The following is an 18,770-nucleotide window of genomic DNA, read 5'->3' as shown; positions in this document are numbered from 1 at the left end:
GCCTGTTCGATTTGTACAAAGTGGGTTGCTCCTTATATACTGTTTTTTAGGCTGGGGGCGAATTCTTTACATGTAATACATTCCCAAAACCTTTGTGTCTAAAACAATAAATATTTGGCGTTACACAGGAACCGTCGATAATATCTGAGGCCAAACATTGCGAAAAGAGGGGTTCCCACCAGTTCGTCACAATTCCCTGTCAATATTGCATTCAGGACCCGGACCGCCTCATCGTAAAGTTCGTTACCTCCCCCTAATAAAGATTCAGAAAGAAAGAAACAGAGCCAGGTGTGGAAGATAGAAAAGCGGGATAAGGGATGTTTGTGGGTTGTAAATGGGCAAGGCTACCGGCTTCGGCCGCCTAATCATGATCAGGTACAATGGACACGAAGACCAGTTTGGCAGGACTGGCCTCGGGCAGAGGAGGCAGCCTTTGTCGAGTCATGCAGCTACAGCGTGATCTGGTTTAAGGTGCACGTGTCATGTAAGAGGTGAATCTCCGGCTAAGGCTACGTGTCCTTAATCAAAGTGGAGTGAATGAAGTGATCAGAGGCTATTGCATATGTGAGGGCAAGGAAACACAAAATGGCGGTCATGATCTAAGATGGATGCCATGGGTATATCAGAAATATGTCAATAGAAGGAGTGCTCTTGCTCATAGCGTAGCGAAAACACTAGGATATACTAAATGGATCATTTGCGGTTCACTGATACCAATATCATGTATTTCCGACAAACTTGAAAACACGGGTTCAAGTCGTCACGGAACCGTCACGGAACCTCACCTGAGGAGCAGCCAGTGGTTCCTCCCCTAGCCCCACCCGAACAAAAAGACTCTACATGTGTCTAAAAAAAAAAAGAAAACTAGTGCGTGATTCAATGATAGAGAAAAAAAAACTATTCATAAATGGATACTTGAGTCTAGAATATTATATTACGAGATCACTTATAGTTCTCTAAGTTTAGGAAAGTGACGCGAGGAAGCTCTCTGCTTCCTTTACATCTGTAAAGAAGTGAGTATGGCCATTTTTGATTATCTTGAGGCGGGCGGGCTCCTGTAGGAAAGCTTGTCCACCATGTGACTTAAACGGATCTATAAGTTTACGTAATTGCCATCTCCTGTCCATGGTAGCCTTGCTAAGGTCCAATTTGACTAAAAAAGATAAATTCCCTACTGAGACTGGTAGATTCGGTCTAGCTTTGAATGATACTGCCTGCCTTAACAGATAGTTACCAAAGTGGATAAGGAAAGGGCGAGGAAATTGGTTATCCTTGTTCCTCTGAACCAATGGTAGCCGGTGGACTCTCTGAAGTTGGGAGTCCCAATCCCAATTAACGAGATCCGTGAAGGCTTTCTGGAGTAAGTCCACCATGAATGCCCTCGGATCCTCCCCTTCAACCCCCTCTGGGATACCGAAGAGCCTTAGATTAGATCGCCGTTGGCGATTCTCCAAGTCCTCAACTTTCAATTGAAGGGCCAAAAGCTGGGATTCATGTTCGCTAACCTTAGCATCAATTCTAGCTGAGCCCTCTTCCACCTGAACCACTCGCTGTTGCAAACCCTCTATTTCCTGGACTATCCCCCCCATCTTAGATGTAATCTCGAGCATAGCACTCTGGAGTTTGATGTTATCATCTTGCAGCTGTAAGAAATGTTCTTGCGCTTCTTTCCTGTGTCCAGTCAAAGTCTGTAAGATGATGTCCAGTGGGGAGTCGTGTGATTCTATCTCTGACTCTGAGAATTCATTAAGAGTGGTTATGCACTGAGGGATTGTGGAGATAGTTGTCGGCAGAATCGTAGGTGATTTTATCCAGACAGGAGAGCTATTAGCAGTAGTCATATTAGCCATAGAGGTGCTATTAGGCAAGGTCTCAATCGTTGTAGAAGCCAGTGTGAGGTCTTTCTCTCCGGGGACCGGGTCATGGGCCCAGTCAGGTCAGTTACGCTCGTTAATCCAGTTTCTCCAACTGAGAGCAGTCTAGAAATACTTGCTGTATTAACTAAATCCTCCGGAGATAATGCAAGAAGGTCAGTACCATCAGGATCGGAAGGGCTTGTACCAGAGAGCGTGAGTGTCATATTTTTCACCAGCCCCTTAGCTTGAATCCATTTCCTAAGAGGGCTTTTCTCAGCCAGGAGGTTTTTCCTTGTGAGTGGGTTTAAACTTACTACCAAGCCCATGGTTTTCGCCTTCTTGCCCCTTATTTTAGACTTAGACTTAGCCTTGTCCCTCCTGTTCGAAAGGTATTTCGCTGTGTCTGAGGGAGAGCCGGTCATTGTTAAGTCCTCTAATTCATCATTAGATATTTCACCTTCTACTGTACCCTCCGCAATACCCTCTAAAGCTGCCAACTCCTCCATTGTGCATAGTTCCCCATTCAGAGAGTTATTTGCCTCCGCGCTAGCGGCTAGTGAATCAACGCCGGACCCCCTCTCTAAGGGGAGATCTTCCATGGAAAAGTCAACTGAGTGGGCTCCCGTAGTGTAGTGTAGTTCCTATTATCCCAATAGGCTCTGCGCATTGGAATAATACCTTCAATAGTAGACAAGAAGGGATTTAGTTTCTGGCAACCATAGAACATGACAACTTTGCTCTCCGCTAATCAAGAGTAAATCTCGAGAGTCGTGTGAACAAAAGGCAATTTATTTTACTCAGTCAGTACGTGCATTCTTAGTCTCATCAGATTGTAGAGAAATGGAAGAGACGGGCGTGTTCAATAAAAAGGTGTTATTTATTGATCAGTCTCTTTTCTCATACATGAGAAATGGATCAATATTATTGCAATACTTAAAGTTAAGTAGAGTGCATACATTAAAAGCAGAAGTATAAAATAATACTGTAAAAACATTGATATGGTTTCTGAGCCATAAGATGTTTAAAATGAATAAAATATATTACATACACATATACATTTGACTAAACGTACTCAACTGGTGTTTCTAAATACGCCTACCCCGTGTACCTGACCTAAGCCTAATACGTGGGCGGGAATAGAAAGTTACAGTTTAAGTTAAGTTTGTTTTTGCCAAGTGAATAACTAAAGAATTCTCTGTGAGGGGTTATTCAGTTCTGTACCTGGAAGTTAGGATGAATGAGGAATGGTATCTCTTTCTCTGGTCTCGATATTCCAGGCTGCCTTCGAGGGCTACCCGGAAGCGCCGGTGCTGGGTTTCTCGGCAGGAGTAAGCAGCTTCTCGTTCTCAGCGCGTCAGGAAGGCGGGGCTGCTGCCAGCGGGGTCTGCTCTGCTCTGGGCTTCGGCAAGTATGGCTGCTCCGTCTCGTCACCACGCGTGTGTTTGCATAGGGCAAGATCGGTAATATTTATACCTTTAAGGTGCCGAGATTGACGTAAGGATGGACATAGATACGTCAATAAGGATGTCATACGACTTGCTCGTTAGCACATTCTTTTGCTGAAGTTCTCTGTGAAATCAAAACAATGGCCGCACGGTTTTTCCAGGTTGTCATAGGTTTGATTTGTTATGAGAACTCCGTATGCCTTATCAGGGGCTGGAGGAATATCGCTTGTCTAATTAGATCGCAAGCGTTATGACCTAATCAGATAACACGTTCCTGTGCCGTAGTGTGACTGCGTCAGATAACGGTATCTGCATCAGGGGGGTTTTCCGCCTCATGGGCTGACTGCTAGTTAACTTGTTGGTTAGTTTAACTAGAATAGGGTCAGGAATAGGGGGATCGATTCAGAACCTATAGGAATACATCACACCCACTCCACGCTAACTATGGTCATATTTACTAATCTATGCATAGTATAACATAGTACAACTTACTATAGAGTATAGTGTATACCTTACCACCCCAAAATACATAAATGCATTTTGAAATTTTCAAATATACGGAAAAATTGCAGTCATATGTATTGTATGCACTTAAGCTGTGAATAAATGCTAAAGTAATCACGCATTTGTATACATTATTGCTATTTGGTATATGAGAAATTACACATGAAATGGCTCTTAATACAGAAAAAAAGTTCGAGACCATTCCATCACAGAATAAAATATTTATGAACATACCAGCGGGCAGCTAATGTCTATAAAGTATCTAAAAATAGAAATCTTAGTTCTCTAGGAATAGTTTCTTACTTTAAGCAGAAGATAAGTGTCCCAAAAAATTGAAAAAATAATTTGGGGCTGCTGAAAGAGTTGCTGTCCGTGAACTGGAGTGAAAATAGTTCATGTGACTTTATTTTTTTTAAGTTGAAGGCCGAATTCAGGGAACGCCGTGTGCGAGTTTGCTCAAAAGTCTCTATTTCTGCTCTGGTGAGAACATCATATCGTTTAGGCTTTCGAAAAAACTGTCAACAGTTTCCTGGGAAAGTTCCACTAACTCGGAAATAGGTGTAATCATGCATTCGTGCGCATGATTGTCTCCATTGACATTCTGATTCGCATTGCTGACAGAAGGTCGTACCTGATCGATGCTGCTTTCATCTTGAACTTCACTACCCATCAATCGTAGTGGTGAAGCTTCCACGAATGCCGTCATCAGGATTGGTAGCCTTTGAGGGCAGCACAAAGCATGAACCTTTATTGGGCTCAACAATGTTTCTGCATCCATTGGCGCATCCGATTGTAGCGTCAGACAGGTGTCTAACACGCATTCTTCTCCGCATAGCAGACACCTTAATACAGGTAAAGCGCATCTTTGCCACATTGGTCGAAATGATAGAAACCAAGTCATGTTCAGGTCTCTAAGCCGGGAGAGTCCCAGGATTTTTGATATCCGGTCCCGGTATCCAATGGCTAGGATTGTTTCTTCCCTTGTCGCAGGAGTTTTGTCTGTGACATGGGTTGCCATAACGAAAAATAAGGACTAAGAATAGGATTCCTGCAATTAGTCCCAGGATCAGGGGAAGTCCGCCAAAAATCGAATGGACGAAATCTGGAAAAATACCCAGTATGGCTTTGAATGGTGTTAATGCCATCGAAAATACTGTCTTAAATACCTTTGAGACCCCAGTGGTATCAGAAATATTTAAGATTTCATTAAGGATTTCCGCGAAATGTATGGGGGAATTAGTTGATAACAATGAATGTATCTCTGCAGTCGTCCTTGCGACTTGTAGATCATACGTTTCTTTTGATGACGTGAGCCTTGTAGGCGTCTGAAGAAGCACTGTTTTCATTCTGCTTAAAGTATCTATTCGAATAGAAGTAATTTTCAAATTGGGCCATGCCCTTGCCTCCCTGTCTGGAAAGGAGCTGGGGAACAATGAGCGTCCACAGCACTTGACCTTCGCAGTCGTAGTTACGAGATAAGGAGTCCCGGGCATAAGACTACAACATCTGCGATCTACAATTAGAATGTAACTCCCATTATAGAGTCTTTGAAAGAATGGTTCTATCTCTGTTGCAGGTGTGCCTTGCTGGTGACATGAAAAGTTGTATGAATTCCCTTCACAGGCTCTATTCAAACTAATTCCGTTACACAGAAGCGTGCCGCTTAGTGACATCGCACAATTATGGCCACTAAGAAACACTTTCTGTCCTTTATTACTGACACATGCATGTGAATAGGGCAGGTTCCATGTTGTTTTAATGTACCCATTTCCCAATTTCTCGTACATGCCAGCCTGTATATATTTTTGGCAGTATTGAAACCTGAAGGTTGAGATTGGAATATTTATGATTCCATGTATTATCCATTCACTGACAGGTCGTTCTGACATTGTCACTGGTAATCTTTCGAGTTTTTCATTGCTCAAGATTGTATAATCAGCACCCTTTTGTGCCATACTGATTTGTCTATCAATAAGGTTAAAGATTTGGAATAGTGACGTTGTGTTGATTAAACGCCAAGGCACATAGCCTGAACGCAGATTTTGTAACGTCCAGCCAAGCTGTACAATAGAACGCAATTGCGACTGACCGTGTTGTAGCAACAGTAAGTCCTGCGATAATATGTCGATTGCTGAAGACACAATGCTGTCCAAAGAAAAAATTCTGGAGGACAGAGTCATTAACCCATTGTCCACTACAGAAAGTGATTTTTCCAAATTAATACGGTCAATTTCCCGTATTCTCTCTGCTGTTTCAATTTGAGTAACCTTCCAGGCCTCATTGTATGCTGCATATACAGAGGCTGCTATGAAACGCTGTTGACGCTGTTTGCGTAGTCCCATTATGAAATCACGTAAGTCAGCACCATCAGTAAGTAAAGTTAAGTGTTGCTTAATTTCTGCCAGTGTGGAAGTTTGAAGCCATTGAAGGCACAATTTGCCCACACTGTAGGTGGTTATTATCCCTGGGTGATGTCTTTGGGGATATCTAGGGTCTGGCCTGGTCATTTTGAACCCCTGTCTTTTATTCAGGAATCTGTCTTGACAGTTATTAGTATCTGTGGGCCAGATCAACCATTGTTTCCAATCAGGATGTGTTCTGTTTTGGTTTAATATATGGTTTAAGTCTATCTCTTCATCTGTATCAGAGCTATTGCTAAACATTGTTGGCTTTGGAATAGACGGTTTATTTAGGTCTTTGATTTTGGCTAAGCCAAGACAGGTGGTTTGTTGAATAGTATCATTTAAAAATATCATTTGTTCTGGGATCATGCAGGCTCTAAATAGTGATTCTATACCCTGTACTTGCCATTCTTTTGTACCCCAAACACTTTTCAATTCAACATTTTGTCCCAATAATCAAAACCAAAAGTATTCATTTGTTCGAAGAATGAATCTGAATATATCAATTTTGTGTTGGTTATCATGGTCTTTGTCCCTGTCTTGTTTGACAATTTAAAATAAAATGTTTCAGCATTGCTTGTGTTAAAACCTGAAAAGTATGAATATTTGTCATAAACGGTTCTTGAGCTCCCTTTTGGAGGTGTAGCACAATGTTCCCATTGATTATAATTTAAAACATTTCTAGGTTGTGCAGATCTATGTAGAAAATGGTTACCATAGTGGTTATAGCAATACATACTATCATAATTTGTAGAACCCTGCAAATAATCATGTTTGGTAAATTTAGCAGACATTACTAAGTCAGACATCATATTATTAATGCTTTCAAAGTCCCAATCATCAGCAAATGAGCTCGGTTTCACAAAGTCACTCAAGGAGATCTTAATTTGGTGTGGATATTTCAGGATCTCGACCGGACCATAAATTTCATAGTCAGTGTTGTCCCATGCTACCCCACCCGGTATAGGATTGGCTGTGAAGTTGGCTGAAGAAAGTTCTCTTTTCTCGACGTGTGAAGATGTGTGTGGTTTGAGGATCAAGTTGATTTTCTGACTTGCTGTGTCCATTTTAGCATATTTTCCCTCAATGAAGCGTCCCAAAGTAAGTACCATGATGAGCCAAAGTATGAGGCTAAATGCACCAAAACCCACCCAAAATTCAATCCATGGGGAAATCAGATACGTTTCTTTCAGTTGTTTCAAAAGTTCTTTAGCTTTGTCTTTAAAGGTTTCTGATGATGGCTGTGTCTTTGATTCACTGAAGCCTTCAGAGGAATCATCGAAGTTTATGAAGTAGCCGGATGCAGTTCTGTCAATTGTTCCAATTGCTTCAGGATTTCTGTTTCTTGCATTTTCACTTGGTACTTCATTATAGATTGGTGTGTCTCTGCTAAATGTTTTTATTTGGGTTTTCAGAGGTCTAAGTTCCATTGCATTGTTGCATAGTCCTTGTTGTTCTTCTGTAGACGTTTCGAATGTGATGAGCCTCTTTCATAGGACCTCTGTACTGGTAGCAAACCTTGGTGTTCTGCTACTCATTGGGAGTCCACTTGGCCTACTGTTTGTTATCGGCCACATGATTGTGGTTTTACCAGGTCGATGGATACAACTCGGTTCTCCTTTTTACCAGCAAGTGGCGGTAGTACAACTGATCTTGTCCCGTTGACAGACAAGACAGGAACTGCTTTTCTGTAAGAAGGCCCAAATTCCTTCTTTACCGCGATCTTCTCCCTGACTAGATCCCCGACTTTTGGAATCCAGACAGGTCTTGCTGGGACAGGTGGTGGTTCTTCAGTGGTTGTTGGCTGTTGTTTCAACTTTATGTTGCTCAGGTCTTTTCTTGTTTTGTTTAAGTCCTGCAAAATAGCCAAACGGTTTTTGATATCAAAGCTTTTTTCTTTCACCACTGAAGTCTGACTGTCAAGGTCAGAGATTAACATCCTAGTTCCGAATAATAATTCGTACGGACTGAATCCCTTCAGAGAATTTCTTGGCAAGTTATTTAGACTACGTTGGACACTTATTAGATGTTTGACCCACCCAGCTCCCGAACCTAATACCTTTGCCGTTATAGATTGCTTTATGTCACGGTTTTTTCTTTCAACAATTCTGTTCCCCTCAGGGTGAAATGGACAAGAGTACCGCAAATTCACGCCCATGCCGACCATGGCCTCCTTATAAGCTCTAGAGCTAAAAGCAGGTCCGTGGTCCGAATGCAGCATGCCAATTGCGTATGTGCCGATAAAGACTCGCAAATCTTTTATAACAGTTCTGGCGTCAGCCGTTCGCTGGGGCCACATCCATATGAATCTCGTGCATGAGTCCACTGCGACCAAGATATATTTATAGTTACCATCCCTTTGTAAGGGACCGCAGTGGTCCAGATAAACACAGGCTAATGGTTTATCCGAGATTAGAAGGGGCGTCTGGGCTGGACGTCTCACCGTTGATACTTTCATTTTTTGACATATTTCACATTCTAGAACATAGTTCCTTGTTTGTCTTCTCATTTGTGGCCACCAGTATCTCTGCTTTAATAATGATACTGTAGCTGAGACGCCAGCATGTATAGAAGCAAGCCCTTCGTGTGCCGCTATTATTAGTCCTAACCTATGTTCCGTGTTTGGAATTGCCCTATCCCCCACTCCAGGGATTCGAGCAAAAGGAACATTGTTTGCATCAGTTATGTATGAGTATTTTACTGGAAAGCCTTTCGGGAGTGGTTCTATCGAATTCTTTTCTGAAGCGCTGACAGCTTGTAATATTTCGCTGTCTATTTTTGTTTTTGACCGAGTGATGGCAGCTACGGAAGCCGTTTGTACAGCTGCCTTCGCGGCCTCATCAGCCAATGAATTCCCTGCAACGTGAACGCCACCACGTTGATGACTCAGTGTATGTATCACGTGAGTCTTTGGTAGTTCTTTTTGTAATAGAACTACTTGTTCCCAGAGCATTTTATGCTTGATTGTGCCACCTTTCGCATCCTTGAAACCATTCTGAAGCCAGATCTGCAAGTATTCATTATAAGACTGAACGCAATAATACGAATCGCACACTATGAGTGTGGGGAATTCTCGATCGGTATTTTCAAGCGCCATCTTGAATGCTTGTAGTTCAGCTCGCTGAGCTGTACAATCTCCTAGAGATTGTGTTTTAGTGAGGGTTGGTTTAAATTTCCCTTCGTGCCAGCGACCTTTAACAATCGCACACGCAGCACTGTAAGCTTGTTTACCCCCTACTGCGGGTTGTGCTGATCCGTCTGTATATATTATACAGCCGTAATGTTCTAGAGGCAGAATTTCGGTCGGCGGAGGACATTCAAATTCATATTGGAGAAATTCTTGTGTTTTTAAGTTGGGATCAAATTCGTATGCCACGTCTGTTGCAGCAAGAGAGTTAGCCCATTGTATCCATCTTGGATGGAGCGCTTTAGCATTAGGAATGCTTGCTTTTGTTACAGCCTCTAAGGCTGGTATCGGTGTCATGATTATTATTCGTTTACCTTGTGCCAGGGCTCGTTCTTTTGCTATAGCTGTCTGTGTTGCAGTTAGAATTTTTTCCGTTGGGCTAAATTTCATTTCAGCCTTAGTGTACAAGTGTGATTTGAATGCAATTGGTACCTTATCTCCCTCATTAGAGGTCAGGTATGTGAATCCGCATCTTCCTGGGATGACTCGAATCACAAGATTGCGTGTGTTATCATGTGTTTCTAATTTTGTTTTAATTAGCATGTCTGTTTGTAAGGATCTCAACATTTCTGTGTGTATTTGAGTCCAATTGGATCTTTTAAAATCTGGGTTTATCAGATCATAAAGGGGTTTGACCCTTTCTGCGTAATTTGCAATGTATGTTCTTCCGAAATTTAGGAAGATTTTTTAAAGTTGAATTTGTAACCCTCTGCTGCGAACCCAAGTATTATGATGTTCACTCTCTTCAAGTGAGTATCCAAGTCATCATCTGTTAAGTATATGTCATCGACATAAGATAATGCTTCATCATCATATATTTGTAGTAATTCTGTTACTCTCGCTGAGAATACTCCCGGGCTGTTCTTGTACCCCTGGGCTAACCGACAGAATTGTTTTTGAGTGCCATTTATTGAGAATGCAGTTAAATATCTGCTCTCTGGTGCTATATTTTGACAAAAGAATCCATTAGAGATGTCTAATGTTGTTTTGTATTTTTTGCGCACTATATTATTCATTAGTGCAGCACTATGCGAGTTTTGCACTGCAAAAGTTTTGCAACATGTGTTAAGGTGTCGGTAATCCAAAACTAGACTATATGAATTGTCTGGTTTGGAGACCGGAAACAAAGGGTTGTTCATTTGTGAGGTGCAAGTTTCAATCACCCCCTGGTATTCTAGCTGATCTAGTATTTCTTTTACCTGTTTTTTAGCTTCTTGCTTAATTGGGTACTGCCTTTGTGCAGCAGGTTGTGATTTTAACTGGATTTTGTGAGGAGGTGAGTCCTCATCCCATCCTACATGATTTTTATATAAAGCAGGAGCTAGAGCTACTGCCCACTTTCTAGCAAGTGTATATTTTTTATGAATCGGGATGTGATTCGAGAAGGCAGGCATAATTATTTCTTCGCCATGAGGGCACTCCCTAACAAACTCTGGTGGCCAGTCTTTTTCAGCTAGAAGGATGTCATAGCCCTTGGAGAGATTATCCCAAAATAGTCCCCTTATTTTCCTAGTCTTATCTCCCTCTATACGTAATGTTATTTTGTATATTTTGTGAGGTTTGCTAACTCTGGTGTCCGTAGTTTACACTTGAAGATATTCATTCGTGTCCACTGTCTCTAGATGATTCATAAGGACTTTGCGAGCTATGCTCACTTCTGCTGCGCTGTCTAGCATTGTCTGAGCCCATTCCCCGTTTTTCAGTTGTGTCCTCAGTATTTTCGGCATTGTTAACTACCTTGATACTGGCTACCTTCTTTTTTGGAAATTGTAATTTCTTTTTTAGCTGAGCAGGTTCCTTGTCTTTGGACTTGGCGTGCTCTTCTCTTTGTTCTGATCGTCCTCTTCTTTCCGATTTCTGCGAGGAAGTCTGAAAAGATTGAGAGGGACGTGTATCAATGTCTTGATATCTATCAGGCTTTTTTATATTATCCCTATTTCTAAGGTTATATCTTTTCCCAGAGGGGTCACTCTGGGGTGACCTTTGTCTTTGGTTTGGAGATTTATCTCTTCGCCTTGGAGACCTTCCCCTGGACTGGAATTTCTTTTCTTTATGATTGGATTGTTTGTTTCCATCCCAGTTCTTTTTTGGTGAATTATTATTAAAAAATATTTTTTCAGGACTTTCAGTCAGTTGCGGTTTTACTGGTATTCCACCTAAACTATCTCTACCTAGTTCCTCATAGGATTTTTCTATGATTCTGGCAATTTGAGCTGGTTGGTCTGCTATATCTGTCTCTTTTAACCTCTGGCGGATCGCCAAGTTTGCTGCTTCTCCCTTTATGTTGGCTAATAATATAGCCGAGACCTGCTTGAAGTCTTTTAGTAATTTCATACCAAGAGTTAAAGCGGGTTCTGGACCGTATTCGTCTTGAATTTGTTTTAGCACATCTGGTATTACCGAAATGGATGGAACACCGTGCGTTTTTGTGTAGATAGAAGCAAAGACTGTACCCCAAGTGTCACAGTCCTCAATGTGTGGTGCGATTCCCATTGGAAGACAGATAGTCAGAATCCTGTGTTTTTCTAACACGGTGGTGTCAGGAAACACCGCCTCTATTTGGGTGATTTTTTGTGCCAACCAGAATGGTATTTGTTCCCGTTTAGCCGGTACTTTACCTAGGCAAGACTGGATGTTCTGTGGTGTAATTTTGTTTGTGTTCCCCTGGTTAGGGGTCAGCTGTGGAATTTTAATCGCTGGCTGAATTGTTGAAGTCCGCATCACATACTGTACTAATTGTCTATGTATTTTTAATAATTGTTTTAGCTGAGTTAACAGCTCTGCTGTAGACATCCCGTTGATGTCTGGATGTGGTGTGTATCCGGCTAGGACCGGCCACGTTGCTCCTGGTCTACCTAAAGGACCGAGCCTGGTGATGTGATTGTTATGTTTTAGGGCGCCATCAAATAAGAGCAAATGCTCTTGAAATTTGAGTGGTACTTCCACCTCCTCGAAAGGAGTGTACTCATTAGGAGGTTCCTCTATTTTGTAATAGTGGAAGTACTTTGTCACAGCATTTGCTGCTGGAAAATGTATCCATGAATAGTATACCTCTGTCTGCCGATATTCGTGTGCCTCAATTACGAATATGACTGTGCCACCTCTAGGTGTCAGTCCATTTTCTATAAGTTTTAGGGTTATAGATCTCCTTTTAATGACCGGGATGAGTATTATACCCTCGTCTGCTGCCTGCATGGTAGCATCAGCTGCTGCGAGTTCAGTTGCTCAATAAATAAGAGACAAGATTCGAGGTATCTTGAGTCACAGGCTTTAATCAGGCATAAAGGACTGGAACAGGACAGCCTGCATGGGAATAGGATGGCAGCTGCCGGGGGCAGGGGAATAGTGGAACAATGGAGAAAACATAACAGTGCACAACATATATATACTAAAACAATTGCATTATATTCAATACAGTAGGCGTAGCAGTGGGCGTGTCTTGTAGCAGTCGCGAAAGATAAGGTAGAAAGTGGGTGTAACAAGAGGCGTGTACATAGACATGTAGTATGAACGTCACAGAAGTGTCATGAATGGGGCGGAAACATGGAGGGGGCTACCTGAGGAGCTGGGACCTCTGACCTAGTGGTGCGCGCAAACAGGCAATGACGTATTACCAGGGAGAACTGGGGGCTATGACTTCTGCACTAGAAGAGGAGACTAAAGTCTGCGGAGTCAGAGCGACATGTACCTAACCATATCTGGTATCTGATGTTTAGAGAACATGTTGATAGAATCCAAAAGTTATCAGGGCAAAGGCTACTTGACACTAAGGCTGGTGCATACATTATTCTACATATATTGTGTGTGCGAGGAATATTCTATGAATATTAATACAGTATTTCTCTAACATGGAGACAGAGAGGCTAGACTATGACTGAAACTATTGATGCGATTCAGTAGCTTAGGAATGCAGAGAGGGAGAGCTGGACTGATAACTAGAAGCATAACATACTCTTGGCAGACTGGCAGGCAGAGCCAGGCCGAGCCGGGCACTGTGAGGCAGGAAGTAAGTGAAGGGTCAGGGATGCAGGTGGGGGCTGTATCGCTCCTCGGAGTGGGTTCAGGAGACAGGAGCTGAATCTGGTGTCCGGGCCCTTTTGAGGCCTAGAAACGGGGACTTTTACTGAATTAACGTGCACACTGTAAAACGTGGCAACATAGGTTTACATAGACCTGATATTCGTTGCTTTCACGAGACCTGGAAACTGGCATACTAGAGTTGGACACAACTATAATTGCGTCTTTAATCGATCATAGGGGGATACATATGCATATTAATCATGCACATATAACTTAGGATGTGGAACACGTAGGGACACAGAACATGGCAAAATTTACTTTTCCACATTCCCTCCTTGTCACTACGTTTCCATCAGGAAACATCAATATTCATGATACCATCTATCATTTCATATAGCATCATTTGCTCGTCTCGAATTGTCTTGGAACGGGACTTAGGACTAGGAATACAGGATGTAGCACAAATGCCGCAAATCGCAGGGCCACATTGTAAACAGAGGCAGCAACTGAATATGATCATTACTGCTATACCTAGGAATGACAATACTTTCCATCCCCAGGCAGAAATTATACTCCAGAGCCAACCGGACCATGTCCAGGTGCCTGGATTCTGGTGTAACTGATGGGCAATTTTATGAAGTCTGGTTATAGCTGAATAAACAGACGGCGCGTTATTAGGAATGAAAATGCAGCAACTAGATCCGATGACTCTACATGCTCCTCCTCTATCGGCCAGTATGACGTCAAGAACGAGACGATTTTGGAGCATGACAAAACGCATAGCAGATTGCTCTTCAGTTAAGTTACCTAGAGCAGAAGTAGTCTCATTCACTACTGCTTCAAGGGTTCTTGTTAACCTACGTATTAACTTACTATTCTGGACAGGGCCTATAAAGAAGAAGAAACCTTTATTGAAGTCTTGATATTGTTCTAGAGTAGTTTCAGTTTGATCGACAATCGGGGACTCGATCTCCCTTCTATGTCTAATGTGTACTAGATGTGTGTTTCTATGATAATCAGATGGGGCTAGAAAAACTGGTGGCAGTAGGAAGGCAATGTAACATGTTCCATCCCAATCGAGGGGCAGACGAACATATGCGGTCTGACCACAAACAAAATAAGAATGACGTGAGGCTTTGAAAATAGATTTCCCACTGTCACTATACTTGACAATAATAGTACAATCACTATGTCCTACATGTGCGGAACCATTCTTTCTGACACATAATTCGCCTTTGACTGGTAGTACTGAAATAGCAGGCAAATCTGGAGTAGTATCGGACTGAACATTCAGGACCATGAAATTCGAGGAATAATTACCTAAATTATATACTTCATTTTCTAGATCTAACCCTGTTCTATGGGAGAGACCTTGCTTGTCTGGGAAACATGTTCTATTCAGAAGGGACATATCAGTTGAGGATGACGTTAACGTGGACCATGCTCCACACGAACCATTATGTGAAAACGGATAAGGAAAGAGTGGTAGAACTCCCTTCGGTGTCTGGAAAGGGGGGAGTCGACCACACACCCAACAATTAGTGGCATTGCTGGTCTGGTGTGAATAGTGTAACATTCTGATAAAGGTATTGTTACGCATAGCAAGACGATAGGATAGCTCATGAGGAGGCAGATCACTAAATGTGTGCTCTACTGTAGTATTAGAATACTTATTTACATGAGAAATTGGAAAACATAAATGTAATGCATAACTTGTGCAGGTAACCATTAAACTCAAAAATAGCAGAAAACTTAGAACAATGATACATTTGATAGAGTTTTGACTAACTCTCTCACTATGGGGGTCTATCTCATACATGTCAGAAACCTGTCTAACCGTTTCACCCGAGAGGGACTTAGACAATTAAACTGGCTGACTTATTTTATTAGACCTGAGTTTCTTTTTATACTCCTGCTGCGGAGTTTCCTCTAACAGGGGAGGCTTGAGTTCAGAGTCAATTTTTAGGCAGTCCTTAGAAATGTTCTTGGCAAATGTTTTTTCACTCAATCCATGGAATTTCTTGATGTGGGACAGATGGACCCATCCCTTGCGGCCCTCCAACTTGGCGGCGGTCCTCGTTGTTAGTAAGACCATCCGTGGCTCCTTCCAACGGGGCTCCAGTGGACTTGAACGATCAAAATTCCGCACCAGGACGAGGTCGCCTGGAATGACCTCATGCGGTTTTACTTCAGTATTGTCTGGAAATGCGGTGGCAACCTGTGAACGACAAGAGTGTAGGGCAGACATCAAGGAAGCTAGGTAATCTGTCAGCATATTACTGGAAACATCTGTAATACTGCGGGGTCTAGGTGTACCCCACATATTTGGGGGGCAGCCGAATACGACCTCATACGGGGACAGACCTGATCTGGAATGTGCAACCATGCGCATATAAAATAGGGCAACTGGCAGAGCTACGAGCCAGTCTACACCTTTCTCTTTACAAACTTTGGCAATGCGGATTTTTAATGTCTGGTTATGTCTCTCTACGAGACCGGCTGCTTCGGGATGGCGCACACAATGGAACTTCCACTGGTACCCTAACAGAAGGGAAACATGTTTCATTAACTCGGATGAGAATGGCTGGCCGTTATCTGTATACACGACCCTAGGGAGTCCATAGCAGGGAAAGAATTCACGAACCAACTGCTTGGCAGTGGTCGCAGCTGTGTAATCTGGGACTGGATATGCCTCTGTCCATCTGGACAAAGCGCATACAACTACGAGGACATACTTGAAACCTCGACATCGCTCCATCTGAATATAATCCATCTGGAGGACTTCAAAAGGGTGGTCAGGAGGTTGGAATCCACCTTGTTCCACCGGGACACTTTTACCTGGATTGAACTGACAACATATCATACAGGTACGGACTTTCTGCTTGGCTGCAGCTCGTAAATGTTTGTTAAACCAAATGTTCTGGATACTGTCTAACATGGCTTTTTCTCCTAAATGTGCAGGACTATGTGCGGTATTAATAATGACTTGAACCATTGAGTCGGGGAGAAACCATGTGGCTTTTCCCTTCGTCAACCATCCTTGATCTGTCTGGACCCCTCCTTGTTCGGACCATTTCTTGATTTCATCGGGAGTAGCATGTGACTAGATATCTATGACATCTTGTGTAGGGTCCTTAACTGTCATACATGTTGTCTGTTCTGGAGTGTTAACTGGAATGCCTGGAGTCTGAGCTGTAAGCTTGGCTGTTCGATCGGCTAGATCGTTACCTTGAGAAATAATATCAGTGACTTTCGTATGTGCTTTGCACTTCATAATGGCGATAGCTGTCGGTAAATGTATTGCATCTAACAGAGCTTGAATGAGGAGACCATGCTGAATCTTGGTTCCATAAGAAGTCATGAAACCTCTCTCTTGCCAGAGCACTCCGAAGTCGTGTACGACTCCGAATGCATAACGTGAATCTGTATATATGTTTACTTTCAGGTTCTTGGCACGTATGCAGGCTTGGGTCAGAGCGACTAGCTCTGCTGCTTGAGCAGACAGGGTGTCAATACGATGTGTCTCTATAACTTCGGTTTCAGTAGTCACTGCATACGCGGCTACTAGTTCTCCTGTACTTGTTCTCATACATGAACCATCCACATAAAGTGTCAGGTCGGGATCAGGTAACGCAATATCTGTCAAGTCTTGTCTTGGCTTTGTCATGGTATTAACAACTTCCACACAGTCATGTGTGGCAGGATTTGAAATAACTGACGGTAACAGTGTTGCAGGATTTAAAACGTTGCAGCGTCTGATTTCTATGTGTGGCTGGAACAGTGTCAGTTCATAACCTGTTAAACGTGCAATAGTCAAGTGCTGAGTCTGGGTTCTGTTTAAAAGAACTTCCACGGAGTGTGGAACTTGTACTGTCAGGGAGTGTCCTAACACTATGGAATCACTTTGTCTGATAGCTAGAGCTGTGGCTGCAACTGACTTGAGGCACGCAGGCAGAGCCTGGGCTACTGGATCTAATGTGCTAGAAAAATAAGCACAGGGCTAGTATTGTCCTGCTTGATCTTGTGTGAGAACAGATAATGCAGTACCATCACGTTCTGTGACAAAAAGTGTAAAAGGCTTACTGTAGTTCGGTGTTGCTAGAACAGGTGCTTGGCATAAAGCTTTCTTTAATTCATTAAAAACAAGCGTATGTTCGGATGTCCAAGGGAGGACAGTCGATACGGCTGCCTCCTGTGTCGTTAACTGTATCAGTGGCTTGGCTAGAAATGCATACTGAGGAATCCATTGTCTGCAATAAGAAGTGAGGCCGATAAAAGCTCGTACCTCCTTCTGGGTCTTGGGCTGTGGAAGGCATGCTATTAACTGGATACGGTCAGGTGTCAACTGCCTACCCCTCTTGGACAGTAAGTGTCCTAAGTAGACCACTTGCTGGACACAGAATTGAAGCTTCGAAGGGGACACCTTGTGCCCCATCTCGGCTAGGAAATACAGAACTGTAAGTGACGCACGCTCGCAATCACGTTCAGAACGGGCTGTGATCAGTAGATCATCGACATACTGGAGCAGGGCAGTGTCAGTTGGCATGTGAATATTGTCTAGTTGTCTCTTGAGTGCTTGACTGTAAATGCTAGGACTTTCTGTGAAACCTTGAGGTGCTCGTGTGAATTTATAGCTCCTTCCATTTAAACAGAATCCGAAAAGGAACTGGCTGTCTGGATGAATGGGGACACTGAAAAATGCATTCTTGAGATCGATAACTGTGAAGAACGTAGCTTCAGAATCAATGGCTGTCAATAGGGAAGAAATATCTGGGACTACTGGGTACTGAGGAATGATACATTTATTAAGTTCTCGAAGGTCAATCACTAATCGATATACTGGAGGTGCATTTGGATCAGTACATTTCATGACTGGAATGATAGGAGAATTACATACATTGGAGTCAGTTTCTACGACCACTCCTTGGGCAATGAGCTCGTCAATAATTTTGGATAAGGCTGCTACAGCCTCAGGTGGCAATCTGTACTGTCTGATTCGTGGCAAAACTATACCTGGTTTCAGAGTCACACGGTGGGGTGTGACGTGCATACAACCAACATCAGTTGGACCTTGTGCTTATAGATGCTGCGGGACATTCAGTAATCTTGGATCAAAATCACGTAATACATAGTGACCTTTAAAGTCACGTAAAAACAATCGTACTCCTTCTGGGGAGCAGCAAATTACTGCACCTAATTCTTTTAATGTCTTGATGCCTAACAAATTTTCTGGACATGACTTCGTGAGTAAAAAATCAGTAGTTCGGGACAATGGACCAACTTCTAGAGTAACTGGTTTCGAAATCTCGTTAACAATTGGCTTTCCTGAAAATCCAAGGGAAACATTTCTAGAGCC

At 42.7% G+C, this 18,770-nt stretch overlaps 1 protein-coding gene across 1 annotated transcript; it reads right to left on the bottom strand.

Annotated features, from left to right (window-relative positions):
- Nucleotides 1-10,993: 10,993 nt before the first annotated feature.
- LOC147666749 (uncharacterized) lies at nucleotides 10,994-16,688 on the bottom strand. The gene is made up of 3 exons (XM_086948906.1): nucleotides 16,643-16,688; nucleotides 11,540-12,618; nucleotides 10,994-11,476 (listed from the first exon to the last, which is right to left on the bottom strand). Exons 1-3 carry the CDS (start codon nucleotides 16,686-16,688, stop codon nucleotides 10,994-10,996), a joined length of 1,608 nt encoding a protein of 535 aa, XP_086805032.1.
- Between the last annotated feature and the right edge of the window lie 2,082 nt (nucleotides 16,689-18,770).

This window comes from Lissotriton vulgaris, unplaced genomic scaffold (assembly GCF_964263255.1).
Source record: "Lissotriton vulgaris unplaced genomic scaffold, aLisVul1.2 SCAFFOLD_831, whole genome shotgun sequence".
NCBI classification, from domain to species: domain Eukaryota; kingdom Metazoa; phylum Chordata; class Amphibia; order Caudata; family Salamandridae; genus Lissotriton; species Lissotriton vulgaris.
The sequence above is the reverse complement of the archived record's forward strand: the minus strand, read 5'-3'. Positions and strand labels throughout refer to the sequence as shown.